The sequence below is a fragment of the Primulina huaijiensis genome, chromosome 9 (genome assembly GCF_012295235.1).
Source record: "Primulina huaijiensis isolate GDHJ02 chromosome 9, ASM1229523v2, whole genome shotgun sequence".
Taxonomy (NCBI): Eukaryota; Viridiplantae; Streptophyta; class Magnoliopsida; order Lamiales; family Gesneriaceae; genus Primulina; species Primulina huaijiensis.
In genome coordinates, this window is record NC_133314.1 from 6,610,117 (window position 1) to 6,630,847 (window position 20,731).

The following is a 20,731-nucleotide window of genomic DNA, read 5'->3' on the forward strand; positions in this document are numbered from 1 at the left end:
AACAACTCCCTTAGCCGTCTTTGATTAATTTGGGGCTGTACATGGTTCACCAACTTCAAAAAGAACTTATATTATATTGAGTGATCTGAATGATTACAGAGATTTGAAAAAGCAGAAATATCACACAAATATTACATAATGCTATTCAATGTGTATCAGAACATATAAAATGGCATAAGGAGTCTGATATAAAAAAGACAGACTATATCAAGCAAAACAATTAAATCACTACACTAAGGTACAATTTTAAAATTGTTTAAATAAACAATCATACCGTTGTCTCAATAACGACAGCAACAAAATTCATGATGAGAACGAATGCTATTATGTAACCAAACATGGCGCTTCGCACAAAGTTTTTCAGCATTTCAGATGCAGGTGAATGGTAGTACGTCGTGCAACTTTCAAAAATAGGTTCCTGAAAAGACAAATTAGAGGCAAGGCATATTCAGTAAATTCAGATTGACATACTTCATGGTTACACATAAGGCAAGTTGGCTCACTATATCTTCTTTTTGAAAACTGAGTCCTATCGCATGAGACAGATCATGAAATTCTTCTAAAGTAATCTGCATGTGCACAAAAAGAAGTCACACGATAAATGTCATTCCATAAAATTATGCACCTTTTGAAGCAATAGGTTCACATGATAAAAGAAACCTGCATACAGTTGAGCTTGTGACAAAGTATACAAGTCAAATTTGAATATAACAAGGTATTCAGAAAGTGCCAAGACCCATATGATCCCAAACCGGGACAAAAATGAAAAAAAGGAAGGCAGTTGGGACACAGACATCAAATGGATATAATGCCACCCATTTAACCTGATATGTTGAACACAATACTCCAGGAGACTGAATTTCAAGGATATAATTTTTTCAATAACTGGCGAAGGAGAGAGAAATTTTGAAAATGCTCTCCCCCCAAATTCTCCTTCAGTCAACTGCAAGCCCTTGCCGTACCATCATCTTATTAAAGTTCTGATCCCTGCTGGCCATTCCGTTCACAATCTTCCGGCGACGGTCGCCTGACCGTCAGCGACTATCCCTCCACTTTTTCGAACCATTATGAGTCCAGATCTGAACACCGTACACTTTTTTTGTCCACACCCTCTCAACCTTGACTTACGTTAGCCTTCTCCGACTAAGTTCCGGCCATCATTCACGGCTTCCCATAAACCTAAATTTCCTTTCCTTCATTTTATCACCTTTCCGATTTTCAGCAGCCATTTTCCTCCCTTTTACCGAGAGTAGAGATGAATCGAATGTTAACCAGGGATCAACTCAAAACAAGTTGTCAGATTAAAATAGAACAAAAGTTGTTTTTGTTGACCAACGGCAAAAGGGGAAATACAGTGTTAGTAATTGAAAGAACCAGAAATGCAAGCTATGTGCTGGAATTGGACTTTGACAGCTTACATTGGATTTTGGGAACACTATGGAACACATCAATAAACCTCTTTCATGTTCGCAGTTTAAGAGATTCAGAGGTAGAGAAGCTGTCACATCAGTGCACAAAGTTGTGAATGGACGAGGAAGCTATCTAGAATTATCTAAGTTTGTTTCGAGGGGGAAGACGCAACGTATCATCATACCAAGCGGAAGATTTTACTCGGGGTGGAAATGGATGGCACATAATATGTCAAAATTCATGACAGCTCGTAAGAACAGTTCACCAACCATCAAAGTACGAAGACAAAATATAGAAAAAGCTCAAAAGCATCAAAAGTTTAGGTCGACTCAGCATAACAAAGGGATTCCAGAGGTTGTCACTCTTGAACAATTACCGGTATGTTTGGCTAAGGACTGGAGTAAAGCTCTTATCATTACAAGGGACTGTGTTAACATATCATGGGATTTGGTTCGTAATACCCTTGGGAGGGCAGTTCAGAGGAAGATCGAATTGTTTCCCTTCCAAGCCAACAAAGCAGCTTGGTGGCCACATAATGATGAAGATGCAGCCTTCTATTTGAGACTCAAAAAATTTTTTTTGGAAAAAAAAGTTACTTTGTCATTTGAAAAATGGAATCAACATATAAACATTGAAGAAGAAACTTTTGAGTGCTGCAACAGCTGGGTGCGATTAATGGGCTTACCTTGGGATCTATGGTCCACAAATCTCTTCAAGGAAATTGGTGATCAGTGTGGTGGTTTACTGAACATTAGTCAAGACACAATTATGCTCCGAGATTTATCAGCAGCAAAAATTAAAGTAGTAGGTATTGAAGGAGGGTTCATCAACAGAAATTTAAGGATTCAGACTCAAAGAGGACCTATGACCATTCGAATTAAAGTGGATTCGGTTGATTCAGCAGCGTATGAGATTTTTGAAAAAAGAACTTATGCTCAAGTGGTGGCTAATGGAGCGAGAGTATTACCTGGGTGGGGAAGCTTGAAACGTTCCAAAGGAACATAAGCGACTGTTGTTCAAGATCAGATGGTTGGAACACCGAGGAAGGACAGCAACAAAAATGTAAAAGAAATTCAAGATACGGGATTGTTACAAAATTCTGAAGGTCGAAATTGTATCTCTGAACCATGGTATCGGGGGAAGCAAATCAAGATTTTGAAAAAGATTCAGCGAAAAGCTGTGAATGAATTTCAGACAGGGACGATTGAATCGCTGAAGATTACTCCAGAACAAAGGGATTTTGATCATGTCTACAGTAGGAAAAAAATTAAGGCAAAAAAGGAAACATCTTATGGAACAGTGGGTGTAGAATCGAAGGTACCAGTCATCGTAGAAGACCTTGAAATTTCAGATGGGGATGAAGGAAACTGGGAGAAAAATTTAAATACAAATTTTTCAGATGCAGGTGGCGAATCCAGTGCTGAAGAAAGCCTTATTTCTGATCATTCGACATTGCCATCCACGGATTTTGAAGATTTTGGGGTCTTTTTTGAAGAGTCTCCGAGTAAGGTTGGCAAACTGCCCAATAATTCTGATCCAACTCAATCCTCTATCCATTCTTTCATCTTCAGGTACGGTAGAGGGGTTGGTGGGTGGGGTCGAGAGATTAGGCGGGGCGGGAATTACACCTTCTGTAGATAAGTTGGGTAACTCACGAATTAATTCCGAAGGGCAACAAATTGATAAGGCAGAAGATTTCTCAACGGTGAGATTCGAGTTACAGAATCTATTGAGTTCAGCGGAAAATGAATGCTTGAAAGCTATGGGTGTAGAGAAGATAGAACTCCTGAAAATCACCGAAGGAAGGAAGATGGAGAGTGATGTTCCATGTGCAGAGTGAGTTCAAGGGCAGACGCAGTGAACTGATGAGAGTTGTTTCATGGAATATTAGGGGGAGTTGTTCTGCCACTCGACGGGGATTGATACGTGCTGTCCTTGTAAAGGAAAAACCAGATTTAATAGTATTGCAGGAGTTAAAAAGAGAGGTGGTGGATCGCAGATTTATTGCAAGCTTATGGAAATCAAGGTTTGTGGAGTGGCTCATCTTACCTTCTATTGGCCGGTCAGGGGGAATACTTATTATGTGGGATCCAAGGATCATTTCGGTTAAGGATAGTTTGATTGGGGAATTTTCGGTTTCAATCCATATTCAAAAGGATAGTATCATTGATTGGTGGTTTACAGCAGTATACGGTCCATGTCAACCTAGATTGAGATCAAATTTTTGGGATGAGCTGGCGAGATTGCGGGTTTTATGTGGAGATCGATGGTGCCTGGGTGGAGATTTCAATGTGGTTAGATCAATTGCAGAGAAAATTAATAGTGCATCACAGACAACAAGCATGATCTGTTTTGATTCATTGATTCAAGAATTGAAGTTGATCGATCCGCCCTTACTCAATGGAAAGTTCACGTGGTCAAATTTTAGGGAATCGCCCATTTGCTGCAGATTGGACAGATTCTTGTTCACGGTGGGGTGGTCTGAAATTTATCCTTGCTATAGACAATCACTCTTGCCAAGGATTATATCGGATCATCATCCAGTGATCTTTGACTTGGTTAAAACTAAGTGGGTTCCGACTCCTTTCAGATTCGAGAATGTGTGGTTGCGGCATCCAAGTTTCAAACATTTGACGTAAACGGCGTGGAACAAGGTGGGTTTTCAAGTATGGGAGGGATATAGATTTATGATGAAACTAAAAGCTTTCAAGGGTGAAATCAAAAGATGGAATGAGGATGTTTTCGGCAATGTAGATATGAAAATAGCAGAATTTATTAATAAAATCAATAGATTGGATAAGTTAGAGAGTGAGTTACGGGGATCGCAAGAAATTCAGAATGAAAGGAAAGAAACAAAATTATTGCTGGAAAATTTGATGTGCCTAAAGAATCAGATCAATAATCAGAAAAGCAAAATCAAATGGATTACAGAAGGGGATCAAAACTCAAAATTTTTTCATTCACTGTTAACACATCGTAACAACAAAGCTATCATTGACAGATTGGAAAGATTTGATGGTTCAATAACGAGGGATGCGAATGAAATTGTCTCTATTATTCTCCAGTATTACAAGGAATTGTACGGGATGTCAAACGTGAGGAGTTGGGGTATTGAAGGAGTGGATTGGTGTCCAATCGACGATGAGTTGAGCAAAGAATTAGAAAAGCCATTTTCTGAAGATGAGATTAAACAAGCTGTTTTTAAGTGCGATGGATGTAAGAGCCCGGGGGCCGATGGATTTACATTGGCTTTTTTCCAAGATTGCTGGGAGATAGTGAAACAAGATTTGATGAAGGCTTTCGACGAATTCTTTCAACGAGGAATAATAAATGCAGCGACTAATGAGACATATATTTGCTTGATTCGTAAGAAAGTGGAATCGAATAATGTGAAGGATTTCAGACCTATAAGCCTCACAACGAGTGTGTATAAGATTATAGCGAAGGTTTTAACGACGAGGCTGAAGATGGTGATAGCAGACACAATTTCTGAATCTCAAAATGCTTTCATTGAAGGGAGGCAAATAGTAGACTGCGGACTTATTGCAAATGAATTGGTCGGAGAGGGGAGAATAAAGAGGAAAAGGGGATGGGTGTTGAAGGTGGATTTCGAAAAAGCATATGACAATGTGGAGTGGGATTTTATGGATTTTGTTCTCATGAAAAAGGGTTTTGGTAAAAAATGGAGGTCTTAGATGAAAGGATGCGTCTCGAAAGTTTCATTTTCTATAATGATCAATGGGAGACCGAGAGGCAAGTTCAGAGCTTTCAAAGGGCTAAGACAAGGTGATCCATTATCACCGTTTTTGTTCAACTTGGTGGTGGATGTGTTGGGAAGATTAATTGATAAGGCGAAGGAGACAAATCTTATAAGGGGGATTGAAGTTGGTAGAGACAAGATAGAGATATCACACATTCAATTTGCCGATGACACACTCTTCTTTGTGCAAACTGAAGATCATATCAGATTCCTGGTCAAAGTGGTGCAATCGTTCTGTGACATGTCAGGCTTAAAAATCAATTGGGAAAAAAGTGCTTTGTTGGGAATACACCGTGATCAGGAGGAGGTTGCATTATTGGCACAACGAGTGGGATGTTGTACGGAGAATTGGCCTATCAAGTATTTGGGAATGCCCCTGGGTGGTAATCCGTTGCAAACTTCTGTTTGGGCACCTGTTGTGGCGAAGGTAGCGAAGAAATTATCAAATTGGAAGAAATCATTTTTGTCCAGAGGCGGTAGGCTGACTTTGCTTCTATCGGTTTTGAATTCTATTCCGATATATTATCTGTCATTATTTAAGATGCCGAGAGGTATAGCGGAGTCATTGGAGAAGATTTCTAGAAACTTTCTTTGGGACGGACCGGATGGTGATACTCATTGCCACTTGGTTGCGTGGGATAAGGTGTGTACACCGAAAGAGAAAGGAGGAATGGGTGTGGCGAATATAATGTTGCGAAACAAGGCATTGTTGGGTAAGTGGAGGTGGAAATTCTTTGTGGAAAATGATAAATTATGGAAGAGAATAATTGTGAGCAAATATGGGTTACAAGAAAACATGTGGGATGCAGGGTTGGCATTGAATGTCACGTTCAGATGCCCATGGAAGTTCATTTCACGAGTTTACCAAACTTTTAAACAGAAGGTTGTTATTAAGGTGAGAGGTAACAAGGTTAGGTTGTGGGAGGATAGTTGGTGGGGGGAAACCTCATTTAAAGACCTATTTCCATCTTTGTTTCAGCCTTCAACTATCCCTAATCTGCCTATTTCATATTTTGCTCGTTTTGATAGTGTCACGTCTGATCTTTCTTGGGATTTTCATTTTAGAAGGGAAGTCAGGGATGAGGAAATTGATAAGCTGTCCGAGTTATCAGGTGTTCTAGATTCAGTGAGATTGGTAGAAGGGGTAGATGATTATATTCAATGGCAAGGGGATCCTTCGGGTATTTTCTCAGTTAGATATTTCTATGACTCTTTCTTCCAACTTACTTGTTTTTCAGCTTCTAATGTTTCAATGTTATTTGGAAAACTCCAGTCCCAAAGAAGATACAAATATTCTCTTGGATAGCGTCATTGGGTAAGCTACCTACCACGGAGATGATTCAAAAAAGATGGCCAACAATTGCATTGCGCCCAAATTGGTGTGTGCTTTGTCGAAATGATACAGAGACTCAGGATCATATACTCATTCACTGTCCATTCACATTATCACTGTGGTATAGAGCTTTGCAAGCACTTCGATTGGTGTGGGTGCTGCCGAATTCAACAAATGATTTACTATGTATGAATTTGGGACAGCAGACTGGATCAAGGGGCCGAATTTTTTGGTATGTGGTTGTACAATACATATGTTGGACAACATGGCTAGAAAGAAACAGAAGAGTCTTTGAAGATATTGAAGAAACTGCAGCGAACTGCTGGGACAAAACAAAACTCAATATTGCGTTGTGGATTGGCAATCATCATGACTTTAAGAATGTCTCAGTTTTAGATTTGATGAGAAGTTGGGATTATGTGTATCATTGAGATAAATCATTTTGTGCTTTTCATTATGACAGTGGACTACTAGTCCACTTTGTAAACATTCTTATTCTAGTATTAATAATATACGTTTCTTATAAAAAAAAAAAAATTTCAAGGATATATAATGCATGCAAGCTATAGCAGAAATATTATCTGTAATTTCATGCTTTGTTCTTTTAGTATTGTTTAGTAAATAAATTGCTAATCATTCAGTTTAATTAGCAAGTTGGCCCTTGTTGACAACATGAATCGAGATATAATTTTTTTTGGCAGAATTTTTGTATCCAAAGAGTATCTGATTGCATGAGGTGTTATTAGGACACCATAAAAACTTAAATTATTGGTCTATAGTGACAGAAACAAAGAATAATCAAGCAAATCAAATCAACCAGAAAACAAATTAAATCCCGTAAAAAATTCCTTCCAAAGCCTATGTTCCGTCGAACAAGAAATAAAATGATAATTTAGTGCTTAATGGAAAAGTAAGAACGAGAAAAGATGTGGTAATAGCTAAAGTCTGAATTCTGCTCGGTTCCTTTAAAAGTCTACTTGTTCATTCTTATAGCTTCTAGATCCAAACAACCAGAATATTAAAACTTGCAATCAATTTTTTCACCAAAAGCTGAAGTTCCAAAAATCTGGTACGAGTAAAAATGAAAGAAGATGGAATCAAAGGGAAGCAGGTACAGGAAGGGTTCTTTAAAGCAAATAATCTAAGTAGGTAGCATTTGCTAATCTGCATAACAGTGCAGAATAGCTCAAAGTAATTAAACTACAAAGAACAATGCGCACATGCTTCTACAATATGATTCCAATAAATCAGTCCAGGACAAAAGTAAAGAGGAAAATGTTTTTATCGAAATGCTTTTGTAAATCACATGGTTTATTCAACTCAAATTAGCAAATTTTGAGAGTAAACAAGAAACCAAGTGGAAAAAATCACTGTATTTCAAAAGTAGATGATTTTTTTTACATCAGGGACGAAATAACTAGACTTACAGATCAAATTAATTGAGCAGAAAAGTGTAAATAAAGTAAACCAATCACATCTGTCCACAAAAATGAAAGCAAGGGTATAGAATTCACCTTGACGTCACGACTGTCATCCAACTCATAAAATATCAATTCAAAATCATCCCGTGATATTTTCGGCAATGTCCTAAACACAATGGAGACATTAAATGTTTAAACATTGACATGAAAAAATGCTGCAAAAGAAAACTGTATGTAAAGAAGAAATACTCCAATCATGACATTATCATATCTTCACATCAAACAATGGTTTGAAGGTGAAAAATATAAATCAGTACCTTATGAAATATCATAGAAGCTATCTCATTAAAGTGCAAGTCACCTGTTTTTTGTACAGATCCATTACGTTGAATCATATGAAACGAATATATTTTTTTATCATAATATCCATGTTGCAAAACATCACTTTGCAGAATGGTAATTGTCTCTTGTACCTAATGTTTCATTACACTACCAAAAGCTTTATCTTTATAGTTGGTTTCAACAGAATAGCAATCTTCAACTATCCTAACACTAAAATAATTTTGGGCGAGTAGAATTGCGTTCAAAGCTTATCAATATTTGGCAATCTACAATAGTCTCATTTGTTATCACATCGTTAATGTTACGTCCTTGTGGGCTAAGTTCCTATCTCAAGAATCTATTCTAACAGTTTGACAAGTTCAAAGGCAAACCGGAAGTTCTAAATCCCCATTATTGATGCATATTTATCCAATTGTGAGGGTGAAAAACCATGCCCTTCAGAAATTTTGACGTCAGAATTATATAATTCATTTTTTAAAATATTAGTATTGATGATTCCACAATTTATTGGTAAGTTTTTCGAATAGACAGCTCCTGCATTATAATGACCAAAATTCAGATTGAAGAATAGTTTCTTCATCTAGAAACTTCCATTACCTAGGAAAAGAAATTTCAGATTTCACAAAATTTAAAAAGCCAAGGCCTTATTTATTTGTAGTTTGTAAAGAGAGAATGGGGATAACGTACGTATTATGCCACTTGAAGAAAAAAGAAGAGTGCTTTACAAAGTATATATAGAAAATACTGCTCTAAATCTATACTACAAATCAGGAACAAACTTAGAAGATAACCCAACCTAACCCTAAGAATTCAAATACAAATAAAGATCGATGAATACCAAACTTATGAGATAAAATTAGGATCTGATTTTCAATAAACCCCCTCAAACTGGGTCATATAGGTTCATTATGCCTAGCTTGGAATACAAATCTTCAAAATTAGGATGAAAGAGTGCCTTTTCAGAATATATGCCACTTGCAATTGTGTAAGGATGTAATTGATATTGATAATTCCATTTTCAATCTTCTCGCTAAGGAAGCGACGGTCCACCTCAACATGTTTAGTCCGATCACGGTGGACTGGTTGGATATGCTAATGGCTGCTTGATTATCATACAAGATTTCAATTGGATAACTTTCTTCTACCTTTAATTCGCTTAGTAGTCTTCTTATCCACATCTCCTCACAAATTCCATGGAAAATGCAGAAACTGCTGTGAGCAACAACAAGTTGCTTCTTGCTTCGCCATGTTACTAGGTTTTCCCATACAAATGTGCAATACCCTGACGTGGAACGTCAACAGAGGAGATTCAGCCGAATTAGCATCACTGTAAATCTTGATTCCTCGAGTTGATGGTTTTCTGAAGAGTAGTCCTTTAACTTTTTTAGATATATCAACACTCAATATGAAGTATCCATGTATTCTTCATTTGGGCTGTTCATGAACTGACTTATGACACACACCACAAATCCAATATTTGGTCGTGTACGAGCCAGATATAAAAGTTTACCCACTAGTCTTTGATATCATGCCTTGTGAACTAGAGGGCAATCTTTTTTCCAGCCTATCTTGATGTTTGGATCCATTGGTGTATCCACATATTTGCAACCTAGCATACTTGCTTCCTTAAGTACCATGTCATCGACATAAACAATGAGAACAACAATTTTACGTTCTTCGGGGTGCTTCACAAATAAGGTGTCGTCGGATTGACATTGAGTGTAGCCATCTTTGTCTAAAACGTTTGATCCAAAACCAAGTCGAATTTTCATGTATACTTCTTTCTCAAGGTCATCGAGTTGATATAGAAGCCAGTCTGTGTTCGCCACAATTGATAGATGTTTAGTCTGGCAAAGGCAAAAGTTTCTTGGTAGTCAATGCCATACGATTGTGTACTTCTTGGCTACAAGTTTAGCCTTTAGTCATTTTATGCTTCCATCAGACTTATGTTTGACTGTGAAAATCCATTTGCATTCAACAGGTTTCTTTCTAAAAGGGAGATCAGTGATGCTCCATGTGTTATTCTTTTCTAGTGCTCTTATCAAAGACAACAACTTTCTAGTTTGGATCATTGAGGGCGTCGTCAATAGTGGGAAGAATTTGGACCTGATCCAGAATTGGAAAGAAAGGCACAATATGTATGTGAAAAACGGTCAAGTGAGACAAAATTACCTATAGAACGCCATGTACATGTTCAGAACTCTTTTCCTAAATGCAATGGGTCTGTCATCGAGATCAATATTTTCTAATTCTTGTGAGTTTGTACCTGAATTTCTTAGCGGATAGAGGTCATGGCCAGGTTGTGTTTGTGCAAGTACTTGTATATTCTCTTGATGAGGATGGTTCCTTCGAGAATAGGTATGAAGTGGCTCATTGATGTTTAGTCTTCTAGGGATATGCGGTGGATTCGGTGGCGTAGGATCAAGTAAAGGTGGTTCTATATGCGGGACAGACTGTAGTGTTGATTCCCAAATTCGCGGTTCAATGGTAGAAGACTCCTCTTGAACCGAGGAATTGGGGTAGAATGACTCAGATTCAAAGAATGTGCCATCCATTGAGGTGTAGCATTTTTTGGTGGCGGGGAATAACACTTGTATCCTTTCTGGTTAGGAGAATAACCAAGGAAGATACACTTGAGCACGTGGTTCAAGCTTCCCACGATTATGTGAGTGAATGTGTACAAATGACGAACAGCCAAACACCTTAAGAGGGATGTCATGAATGAGATGAGATGAGATGAGATGAGATGAAGGGTAGGAATTTAGGAAGGCTTGGATGGGGGTCTGAAAATCCAGCACCCGGAAGGGAATCCTATTAATAAGATATGTCGTTGCTAGGATGACATCAACCCAGTGGTACTATGCTACATGTGTCAAATAATCCCCCAAAACTGAATTGAAGTAATCACGAGCTCTATCAATTCTTAAAATCCGGATATTGATACAAAATCATGTTTGAACCATGCTATGGAAATGCTTGAAAATATGAACTCTCTGATTTAACTTTAATGAGTAAGACACAAGAAAAACATGTATAATCATCGATAAATAAGATAAATCAGCGTGTGCCCCCAAGATTAGGGACGTTTGAGACAATGTTTTCATAACCGGACCGGTGATTGAATCGGTTTACTTTAGAAAACGGTTCAACCGGTCCTATGATAATCAAAAAATAAGAAAAACCGGCGTCTGCCCACAAAATTGACCAATGTACCGGTTGGACCGTAATATTTGATAAAATAATAATATAATATAATATAATAAATAATATACTTTAAATTTTAAAGATCTTAAATGTGTATATAATAATAAAAAAGATATACTTATCTAAGTTTTAAAATCTAAACAATATACATATAATCAAATATAATTATATCTATATATTTTAAAAAAAATCAAATTAATGTCTAATGTAACTAAAATAATACTTCTAATAAAATTCAAAATCCAAACTGGACCCATGACCGGTTCAGGTCGAACCGATCGAATCGGCCGGTCTGGTTTAAAAACACTGCTTTGAGGTCCCCAAATATCATTGTGAATGAGAGAGAAAGACGTTGAAGGTTCATAACGGTTTGGTGTGAAAGATGCATATGTATGTTTAGAGACCTGACAAACATCATATTTAAGATAAAAAGAATTTTTATTATTAATTAAATAAGAAATGAAACAACTTCCTGAGAATAACGGATTCCGTGACCTAAAAGGTAATGCTACAATGAAAAATCACTAACATTAATTGAATTCAAAGCTGAAACAGAGTGGGACACGGAGGGTTAAGAATGAGACCGAATAAAGGTAAATATCCGGAGTCAAAAGAACAGAACTAGAACCAAAACCAGTCACTGTAGAAAGGGACCAATTTGCGACTCATGATGTATTTGAAGCACGACAAGGCCGAAAAGTAAATTAAATTCACATTCCCAGTCATGTGGTCTGATGCTCCAAAATCGACTATCCGAGAGGATGAAAATCATGTTGGGGAGTCGAAAACGATAATATACCTCGATGGGCTATATTAACAATGGCAATAAGTGATGGAGTAGGTGCAAGATTCTGTTGGCCAAACAAATTCTGTAGTGGCTCGAGCAGTGCTTTCGTGAATGGTTGCTGCTCGGAAGATGGAAATCCGGGAACTGCTGTATTGGAATGCTTGTCACGTGCAGGATTCCAATCAGCAGGCTTCCCATAAATTTTCGAACACACGTCCAACGTGTGTGTTGGTTTGCGGCATTTAGGACACCACAGGCGACCCTGTTTGAACTGCCCAGGGATGAGTGATGCCTGTGAATGATGCACACCACCAGAATCATTGCTGTGAGGGGACGAATGGTGTTGGCTAACACATCAACAGAGGAAGGAGGGGGCGACTGACCCATTATTATTTTCCAGTGACTCTTCTCATGACGCACATCGAAGAAGACACCTCAAAGATCTAGTTGCTGCCATAGACGGGTAAGCGAATTGAAATACTCTGTAACAGAGGATTACCCTTGATGCAGTTCCTGCAGGCTGCATTCGATGGCAAATAACTCAGAGAGTTGTCTTTGGATGAATAGGTGTCACGTGTCGCATCCCATATGTCGTTAGTAGTACGATATAGAAGGAAGTTTTTACCGATCTCCGTCGTCATGGAGTTGATCCATTGGGACATTACCATGTATTTTTCTGAATTCCAGGCCCGAAACTTTGGGTTGTCTGCTGGCGGACAAGACGATTTCCCGGAGATAAATTCATCCTTCTTTTTGCCAAAGATAAAAATCATAATAGATTATGACCATTGGAGGAAGTTTGGCCATTCAATCTGTGACAAGTGATCGGGAGAGATGGAATATCGGCAGCCACAGGGGTGGTTGTTTCTGGAGTCTGGAGTTTGGGTATTTAGTCGTGGAAACCTATTAAGATTCTGGGAGGATAGGTGGGTAGGCGACCGGCCTTTCAGAGAGTGTTTTCCACGTCTTTACCGTCTCTCTTCGTGTACCAATAAGCCAATTACCCAGTTTTACTCTTTACAAGATACTCAGGGTCAGTCTAGCTTTCAGTGGGATGTTAGGTTTAGAAGAGGGTTAAATTCCATCGAGTTGGAAGAGTGCAGTAAACTTTTAGGCGTCTTAGAATCGGTTACGTTGTGTGTGGGTACCATGGATATTCGAGTTTGGTTGGGGGATCATTCTGGAGTCTTTTCCGTCTCATCTCTTTACTCATCATTCTTTCCAGTTCACAATTTTCCTCTTTTTCCTTACTATTCTAACATTTGGCAAGTACCAGTACCACTCAAGGTAAAAGTGTTTTCTTGGATTGTGGCTTTGGGGAAATTGCAGACTTGCGATGATATGCAGAGAAGAAGGCCGGGTATAGTCTTAAATCCTCAGTGGTGTTACTTATGCAAGAAAAGTGGGGAAAATCAGGACCACATCTGCTACACTGTTCTTTCACGACTACCATATGGATCAGAGTTATGCAGCATTTGGGCTTCCAATGGACTTTTCCATACAGATCGAAAGACATGTTGCTCTTGGAACTGGGATTCCTAAAGGGAAAGGGCCTCACGGATTTTTGGTACTTAGTGGTTCAATGCATTTTTTGGTCAATCTGGATGGAACGCAACAGTAGAATTTTCCGAGACAAAGAGGATTCGTGGGAGGAACTATGGGAAAATATCAAATTCAGAGTGGTGAGTTGGACGCTCAACATACTGCAGTTTCAGCATATGCACATATCGGACCTAGTTAGGAATTGGAGATTTATTTGTTGCTAGTGATATGGCTGTTTTTTATCACGGTTATGTTTTGTGGATCGCTCATCCACTAATTTTGTAAACTATAACTCTATTATAATAAATCATAGTTTTTTATCAAAAAAAAAAAAATTCCAGTTGAACAAAAAAGGAGAGTTCTTTACAAAGTATATATGAGAATGGGGAAAACATACGTATTATTCCACTTGAAGAAAAAATGAGAGTGCTTTACAAAGTATATATAGAAAATACTGCTCTAAATCTATGTTACAAATCAGGAACAAACTTAGAAGATAACCCAAACTAATCCTAAGAAGTCCAAGTACAAATAAAGATGGATGAGTTTCTATCCAACAAAACTTGCGATATGATTAGGATCTTATTTTCAACATTATTATCTCAAAATTTTAAAAATATTCTGTGCGATATTTCTTTTAAAATTTTTATGATGTGCTTCGATTAAAACTGAAGTGATGCGTAACGATGATGCAGTAGAGACTGTGTTCTGATCCGTAAAAGAAGGAAGAAAAAAGCGTGATTGAGTTATTAAAAAAAGGATATTTAGCATGCGACATGTTCACTGTTTGAGAAAATAGATAATATTTTTGAAAAAGGAATGAGAAATCGTTTTGAAATGACAAATCTTGTGATGAAAAATTCACCTCAAGAAGTGAAGGTTGTCTCCAACAAATTATTCATGATGTGTTCACATGGATTATTTCCAGATACATATAGTGCTGACAGGGTAATCTTTAAGCAGTCAAATATGATTAAGCGCCTCATCATCTTGCAGAGTCTCAAAATGTTTCTTATATCGCAACAGTATTAATGTATATCTAATCACTAGAATGGAAACTGAAGATGAATGCTTCAAGGAAGCAGGAAACAACATTTCGCAAGTGCAATTTATCACGAAAAAAAAAAAAGTAATTCCACCTGTAATTGTTCAATTCTTCAAATAGATGAATGCATTGATCTTTGTCAAGGTAACCATGATTCTGCCAATTACCAAAATCATGAAAAAAATATCAAGACATAATAATTGAAAGCAAAAAGAGAAAAGAAAAGATTTAGTTGCGATTTTTCCAACATTGATAAGCTATGATTTTCTGATTTCTAAGGAAAGAGAGAGGAACTTGCACTTGTTTGTTTACAAAAGAAAGAAACAGAAGTATAAGATTTGGTTCACGTAAGTAATCACAATGTCATTTCAATGCTTCACAGTATCAACATCAGACAATGCATGGAAAAACATCTTTATTGATGATAAAGAATGAACCCCGTTCTTTTGTGGATTACGAACCAACCCCCAAAGAAACCTCCTTCAAAATCACAAGTTTTTTGGACATCTACTTACCATATTGAAACCAATAATTTTCTTGTTTTACAGCTATCTTTAGCCTAGATCGTGACACATATTTTACACACACAATATTGTATCCATGGCTTCTATGAGGCACTCATCAACATTACACCTCTAACACCCCAAATGCTAATCCAGTAAGCTTTTAAATAAATAATTAAGTAAATAAACATATTTGTGTTAAGTTTATTTATTCTTTAAAATATGCAGCAATATTTTGGTAGGAATGTGTTACCAATAAATAATAAAATTATGGAATAAATTTACTACCTCTAAATGAGCTTGCATTTAATTAGGCTTAATAGGAGCCCATAAATCGTGTATCATACATATTCCCTCCCTAAAAAACTCAATGTGAAAACAAATAAAACTCTTACTCATAACCTCTGCACTGTAAAAAAGAAAAATAAGGGTAGAATGAAAAGGAAAAAAAAACAGAACAGGCAAACAAATTCTCTTCACTGCTCGATCGAATAACTCATTAAGGTTTGTTTAATTCCTGGGTTTGTACTGTCAAATTTGAGTTTTAATCATAGAACATCATGATTTAGGAATATAGTAGAAATAAGACATTTTTGGATGCATGTGGTCGGGATCATATGATGGCTTATTATTGCATAATCAATTGTTAGTTTTTTAATGATTCCCAAAAACTGACTTTGTTATTTCTCAGCTTTAGAAAATATTTATTTATTTCAGATTTCGCTTTGTATTACGACTAAACAGGGAAATTAAATATGATTTTATTTTAAAATGAAAATATCTAAGTTAATTATAAGCTTTGGCAAAATGTTAAGGCTGTTGATATCTTTTAAAATAAAAGGAATGCTTTTAAGCTTTTCACTTCTTCAAAAGATATAGGGATGGGATATTAATATTTAGTAGTTAACTAAGTTTCAAATCTGACCTTGTTTAGCATTCGAAAAATTACTAGGTTTGATTTCGTTCAAAACTTAGATGGTTTGAATGTTTGAGACAGTTTTAAATTCACTTCAAATTTTGTTACAAGTCGAAAGATCACCTTGTGTACGTGAAATTCTCCTGTAACTATTTGGATAGATGTAGTTTCCTTAGATTAATTTTAAAATAACACGCACCTAAGATTTTATGAGGTTGGGATGTAATCTAGATGGATATTTTTATTAACAATTGATTATTATTGAGATTTTATCTTCCAAAGCTTTTTGGTTTTTCTACGTCTTGTGTGTTTCTCAAATCAAACTAATCAAAGTTAAATAGTTTGTGACGTTTGTCAACCGTTTCTTCATGCGCGTTGTCAAAGACGAATTCTTTGAAGCATCACTTGAGATCAATTGTTATTCTCGTGTTACTTATTAGGGTGAAACCACAATATAATTGTTTCAAAAATCGGGACAAAACTAAAGATTCGTTGTGTACTTGGATTGAGGGCTCATTTTCTTCCAAATATTCGAGTTTGCTTTTAATGCTCAACAGGAATCATATCACCTTGGCACATAATTTGTGGGAGTTGATTTTGTAGCTTGAGTGCGATTATCCTTTCTCAGGAGTAAAGTTATGACACATGTAAAATTAACGGTAATATGTTTTTTAATGGGTTTATTGATATGATCCATTTGTCTGCTAAGGAGCGTGTTCATTTTATTATTTATGTGACTATATGCATACTTTCATCCCCGTTTTTACACATAACAATAACACTTTTCAAGTGTTGGTTGGGGATGAGAGTTTTGCTTGGAAGCCAAAGGCGAGCGTTCGAGTTTTGTATTTTCTTGTGATGATTTGTATTTTTTAATGATTGTATATTGAGATTGTATGGTCATTTTTATAAGTGATTCATATTCAATAGCCCCAAGGAGATGTCCCAGGTTTGTTATCTAAATTTCACTTAAAAATAAACTTGATTCTAATATTTAGCTATTAAACTCTTTATATGCATGTTGTTACAATAGACTTCATTTAATAATGGATTGAAATAGTTATAAACTAATTTAGGATTTTTATTTTAGAATGCAGACTTTTTATGTGCTCTAATAAATATTGTACAACAGAGTGAAAACCTGAGGTCCCACACATACAACACTATGACGTAACGAAATGATTACCTATAATAGAGGCAGACACAAAAGGGAGGGGAGATAGTTTTTGTTAAGAAAGGAACTATGCTGCACGGATAGGGTTCAACCAATATATTTAAAATAAAATGATTTTGTGCAACAAAATCAACATGGATGAGAATCAACATTCAAGTAGAAAATGGAACCAAAAATATACTCACGTCAGAATCAAGTATGTTAAAGGCTCTCTGCAGTATCCTCGTTCTTTTCCGATCCTTCTCAGCCACTTGTTTTACAAGCTAAAAAATGGAAAATCAGGACATGTCTAGCTTTAAATCTAAGAATGCACCAGATATCCGCATTCACAAGGTGGCAGGCACGAGGTAGAATTTAGGGAGTGTACCAAACGTTATATAAAAACAGACATCACATTTACCTAAAACATGCATTTTTCTATATCTGGTCAAAGTATTACACTCATAGTTTCAGTTTAAATTTATAGTTAAATAAGTAATACCTCCACTCACATTTCTGTCCTGTTTAACTAAGCACGTAAAAGCCAATAAGGTAATGACAAAGGGCAAAGAGTATGACAATGTAACATATTGGGCTCTCAAATTGATCCAACTAAATCTGCATTTAGCCTGCTAAAACTTTTCCAATTTAAGGACATTCCGCACGCATGTAGGCTTGTATGATTAGAATCTCTCTCGCTTCCTTTTCCTGTTAATTCTAACTTGCACTCTCTAGATAACTCAATCAGGTTTAGTACCCAAATCCACAGTCACCCTAAAACAACCTAACCAGTTCAAGAACCTGATCGATAGTTACTAACACTCAAACGCTCTAAAGCTGACAAATTTTTGCATTTGATAAATTTAAGCAGAGTAGTTGAAAACACCGATGTGATATGCGTTTGAGGACGGAGGAAGCAATACCATACCCATATGTATAAAGATGCCATGTTTATCAACTGAAACTTATAAAGGGTGCCATAGGCAATGACTCAGAAGGATAGATACCTCACTCTTAAAGCTATCATACACAACGGCAAGGATCAAATTGGTGACAAAGTAAACACCCAACAGCACATAGAGGACAAAAAATAGGCAAGACCAACGTGATTCCCTGCAAGATTAAATGTGTGAGTGGAATAGAAAAAGTTAAAAACTAATGCAGGAAAATACAAGGAGTACGAAAATTAAATTATAACTATATAAGAAGCACCAATATTTCCAAGCAGTTTTAGCAACTCTTCTCCCTTTCTATGGGGTTTGACCAATGCTAAAGGAAGCTTTAACAATGTTGCCACTCGAAAAATTTTCACAGTTGAAAATATTCATTATATAGTCTTAAAAAATGAACTTTCTCTACATGGGTTAAAATATTCATAACCACTAGATTATCTCTTTTTTTTAACTAAAATATCCCAAATTCAGATATCAAGCACTAATTTCAATATCCGGATCTCGAATATGTTCCCAAGTGGCCTAGTTTGAATAGGAACATATCTATTTTTTCTATGCAAATTTTCAGTAGTGCATAAATCGAAGCCAAGAAATCTTCTAGATAGTAAAACATAGTATCCAAATTTAGCCTCTTACTTGTATGCAGGAATCCAAACATCTGGGTTGTTGGAAGTCGTGAATAAAACAAACATCTGGTACAATGTTGTGCCATATGATGTGAATATGGTCTTCCCTTGTTTAGTATCTTCAAAGATAACGAACGCCAACCAGCTCGAGAACAGAAGAAATAAAAGAAATAATGCCTGCATTTGATCCCCCGCCACGCATCCCGCAATGGCCAGAAAAGAAACGAACATTAAATATCATCATTCAAAATAATAGACAAATTCATCATAGAGGTATGTATTTTGGTAATCCACGAGTCTTTATTATATCTTTAATTTAGGAGGAGAAAAGTGTGTTTTATGGCAGCAGACACACCAGAACATTAAGGTATGTGCCGAGCATTCCAGCCAGAAGGATGATGCTATCTTTTATGTCCCTATTGTCAATTAAAAGGAAAAATATATCAATCAATCAATAAGTTAGTAAATGTAGCTCAACTGGTGACATGAGATTGCATGATGCCACATCTGCTTATGAGGAGAAAATATAATACTGCATTCTTTTTGGGTAATCCAAAAGGTTATATGATACATTTAAAAATTAATAGGATAAAATCTATTGCAGTACAAATAAGATTAGAAATGAATAACGACTTACTTCAATAAAATAAATTTAAATCACCTAGCTAACTAAAATAATTAAAAAATGTAATATTTATAAATTATAATGAAGAATATGGATATGGAAAGATAAAGTCAATTTAAATGAGTTGATTATTTTAGTAAAATAGAAAAGGTAATTAGAAAAAATACTAAATAGAGATAGGAGGTGCCACATTTTCATTTTGGGTTGCTTTTATTTAATTTTTTTGTTTCAACTCCCAAACCGAATCCTTTACCCAAAGAAATCAGATTGTCTTTTGGTTTTTTCCCAAGCAGGACCATGATAAAAACAAGTGTCAACACATAATCTTCACAAGTAACAAAGGGCGAGATTTTGAACTAAGCTATTGACCTTCACCTGCATTCTAATGGCACGATTCACTAATGCAGTATATATAGGGTGAAGCCGTTTTAACAACCTCACACCTTATCAATAGAATGCCCTCTTCAAGGTCTTAAAATTTCAAAAATCTTTTCAACATTAAAAAAAAAATTTGCTCGCTGTTCCAAGCCCTTTCTTACCTTGAATGTTATCAGGCTGTATGACCGTTGAAACTTTATCCTAGAGCCACTGAATGTGTTTTCAGTATCTACCTGGCTCAACAGAGGAGTCCATTCTTCAAGTTTTTTTTTTCACTCGAGGATTGTTTATAGCATTTGTTCAATTTTTAAGTGTTCACACGCTTCTGATCCCAAGCTCTTTGTAATACTATCAACATCAAATTCTTCGTCAGTGGCTACTTGACTTCTAGTGTTGCTGTAACTTCAGTTCCAACCTCAACTCTGACCAGTCCTGAGAGCCTATCTATATTGATCACCCATCCTAGACCGAATGGATCCAATTCTGGGCACAACTATTTTTCGGGTACTTAAGGAAAAGGTGGACTTTGCTTTGTCAATGGCATACATCCTCCTTCACAAGAGAAAATTTCTCTGTTTTTTATGCTTAAAATTCAATAGTTTTTGGCTCGACCAGTTAATTCAATGAAAAATAGTGTTGGCAAAACAGTATTTACTTTGCAAAATTGTAAAGGAGATATTTTTTTTTGATAAGAAACATAATATATTTATTGAATGAAAAATAGTGAGTACAA

The 20,731-nt window shown here is 36.3% G+C and overlaps 1 protein-coding gene across 2 annotated transcripts in view; it reads right to left on the reverse strand.

Moving 5' to 3' along the window:
- The window catches only part of LOC140984260 (two pore calcium channel protein 1A), a 42,572-nt gene that overhangs the window by 9,088 nt on the left and 12,753 nt on the right, over window positions 1-20,731 (reverse strand). Inside the window, exons 6-13 of one of the 2 annotated variants that reach the window (XM_073451538.1) lie at window positions 19,351-19,411; window positions 19,006-19,172; window positions 18,424-18,529; window positions 17,623-17,700; window positions 14,939-15,000; window positions 8,018-8,090; window positions 504-569; window positions 275-418 (exon numbers count right to left, since the gene is read on the reverse strand). In XM_073451538.1, coding sequence (XP_073307639.1) covers window positions 275-418; window positions 504-569; window positions 8,018-8,090; window positions 14,939-15,000; window positions 17,623-17,700; window positions 18,424-18,529; window positions 19,006-19,172; window positions 19,351-19,411 — 757 coding nt within the window. The remainder of the gene's footprint in view (window positions 1-274; window positions 419-503; window positions 570-8,017; window positions 8,091-14,938; window positions 15,001-17,622; window positions 17,701-18,423; window positions 18,530-19,005; window positions 19,173-19,350; window positions 19,412-20,731) is intronic. The other variant, XM_073451539.1, reaches the window with a different exon arrangement.